The sequence below is a fragment of the Gekko japonicus genome, unplaced genomic scaffold (assembly GCF_001447785.1).
Source record: "Gekko japonicus isolate JY-2015 unplaced genomic scaffold, Gekko_japonicus_V1.1 scaffold4302, whole genome shotgun sequence".
NCBI lineage: Eukaryota > Metazoa > Chordata > Lepidosauria > Squamata > Gekkonidae > Gekko > Gekko japonicus.
Window position 1 is genome coordinate 76,507 of NW_015173818.1, and position 1,666 is coordinate 78,172.

A 1,666-nucleotide genomic window follows, 5' to 3' on the forward strand; every position below is an offset into this window, starting at 1 on the left:
GCACAATAGGCCACACCCAACAGCAGGAACTCATTCAGATCGGCTACATTCGGGGGGTGTGGCCTAACATGCAAAGGAGTTCCTGCAACAAAAAAGCCCTGGGTTTTGACCACAAACAAGGTCAACAGAATAAGAAGCAAAAGGTGGGTGTGGCTGGATGACCACACTTCTGGTAACACGGGGGTGTGGCCTAATATGGTAATGAGCTGTGCTGTAATGGGTGTGGCCTAATATGCTAATGAGTTCCTGCTGTTGGGTGTGGTCTGTTATGCTAATGAGTTCCTGCTGGGCTTTTTCTACAAAAAGAGCCCCGGGAAACATCAACTCTGAAAAATGATCCTTTGGCGTGTAGAGTAAATGCCATGCTTGAGCTGGGATTTGGAAGTGGGCTTCTCACATCCTGGCCTCAAACTCCTCTAGGAGTGTGGGGGATGTTTTCCTCAAGGTCTCTGGGCACGCGTTCTGGCATCTTCCTGTGCCAGTCTCTTCTACTGCAACCGTTCACCTGCCTGTGGTTCCTCCTGTCTTCCCAGGGGATTTCGCTGCGCTGCTGCATTCCGGGCTGAGCGTGAAGCGGGCCCTGCTCCTGAACTTCCTCAGCGCCCTCACGGCTTTCATCGGCCTCTACATCGCGCTCTCCGTCTCCACCGGGGAGGAGTTTGAGGCCTGGGTCTTCACCGTGGCCACCGGCCTCTTCCTCTACGTGGCACTGTGTGACATGGTGAGTGACGATATCCTCCCTCTCCGGGCATGTTTATTCTTCTTCAGTCCTTATTCTTCTTAAATCCTTGTTTTTTTTCCCTGAGAGCCAGTTTGGTGTAGTGCTTAAGTGCGTGGACTCTAATCTGGGAGAACCAGGTTTGATTCCCCACTCCTCCACATGTACCCTAAAATCCTGTTGGTCACTAAGGGAACCCTGGACTTGAGTCTTTCTCCCTGAGACCCAGGGCAGATTGCAGAGTAAACTGATGCAATCAATCGAAAGAGACATCGCATAAGCAATGTAATAGGACTGGGATTGTAGCAGCCTGGAAGTAAAGCATCCAGTGTTCAGAATTTGGGTCCAGATCGGGGATGTGACTGAAAAGTGTGGGTTTACGGCCCTTGCTCACCTTTGCGGGTTTTCTTGCTCCGCTCCCTCCCGCAGCTTCCGGCCCTGATGAACGTGAAGGACAAGCGCCCCTGGCTGCTCTTCGCCCTGCAGAACCTCGGCCTGTTGGCCGGCTGGGGCATCCTGCTGCTGCTCTCGGTGTTTGAAGAGAACATCACGCTGTGATTGCGAGACGCCGAAAGGACTTTGGCCCCTCTTGCTGGACCAGGAGAAAAGGCCTTTTTGTGACACCCCCCCTGTGGGAATAAGCGACACAGTACTCCAGGTGAGGCCTGACCATAGCAGAATAGAGCGGAACTACCACCTCGGAAGGGCAGATGGAAACTCTGCAACCATGATATACAGACTTCTGAACTGGACGCCGCGCACAAATCTGGGTGTACATAGCAACGGATGCACGTGGCACACCCTTCAGCGGTGCACAAGCTGCTATTTATTGTATTTATTTTGGCCTTTCCCACGCCTGCCTCTCCCCCAAGCCCACTTGCAAGGGACCTCAGTATGCAGAAACGGCCAAGATGTGATTGACAGAAGCCCCTCCCCCCATTATAGGTT

General features: G+C 52.9%; 1 protein-coding gene across 1 annotated transcript in view; it reads left to right on the forward strand.

Annotated features, from left to right (window-relative positions):
* The window catches only part of SLC39A4 (solute carrier family 39 (zinc transporter), member 4), a 50,166-nt gene extending 48,810 nt beyond the window's left edge, over positions 1 to 1,356 (forward strand). The window contains exons 11-12 of the mRNA XM_015423594.1: positions 534 to 721; positions 1,148 to 1,356. Coding sequence (XP_015279080.1) covers positions 534 to 721; positions 1,148 to 1,276 — 317 coding nt within the window. The 3' untranslated portion in view covers positions 1,277 to 1,356. The remainder of the gene's footprint in view (positions 1 to 533; positions 722 to 1,147) is intronic.
* The last annotated feature ends 310 nt before the right edge of the window (positions 1,357 to 1,666 follow it).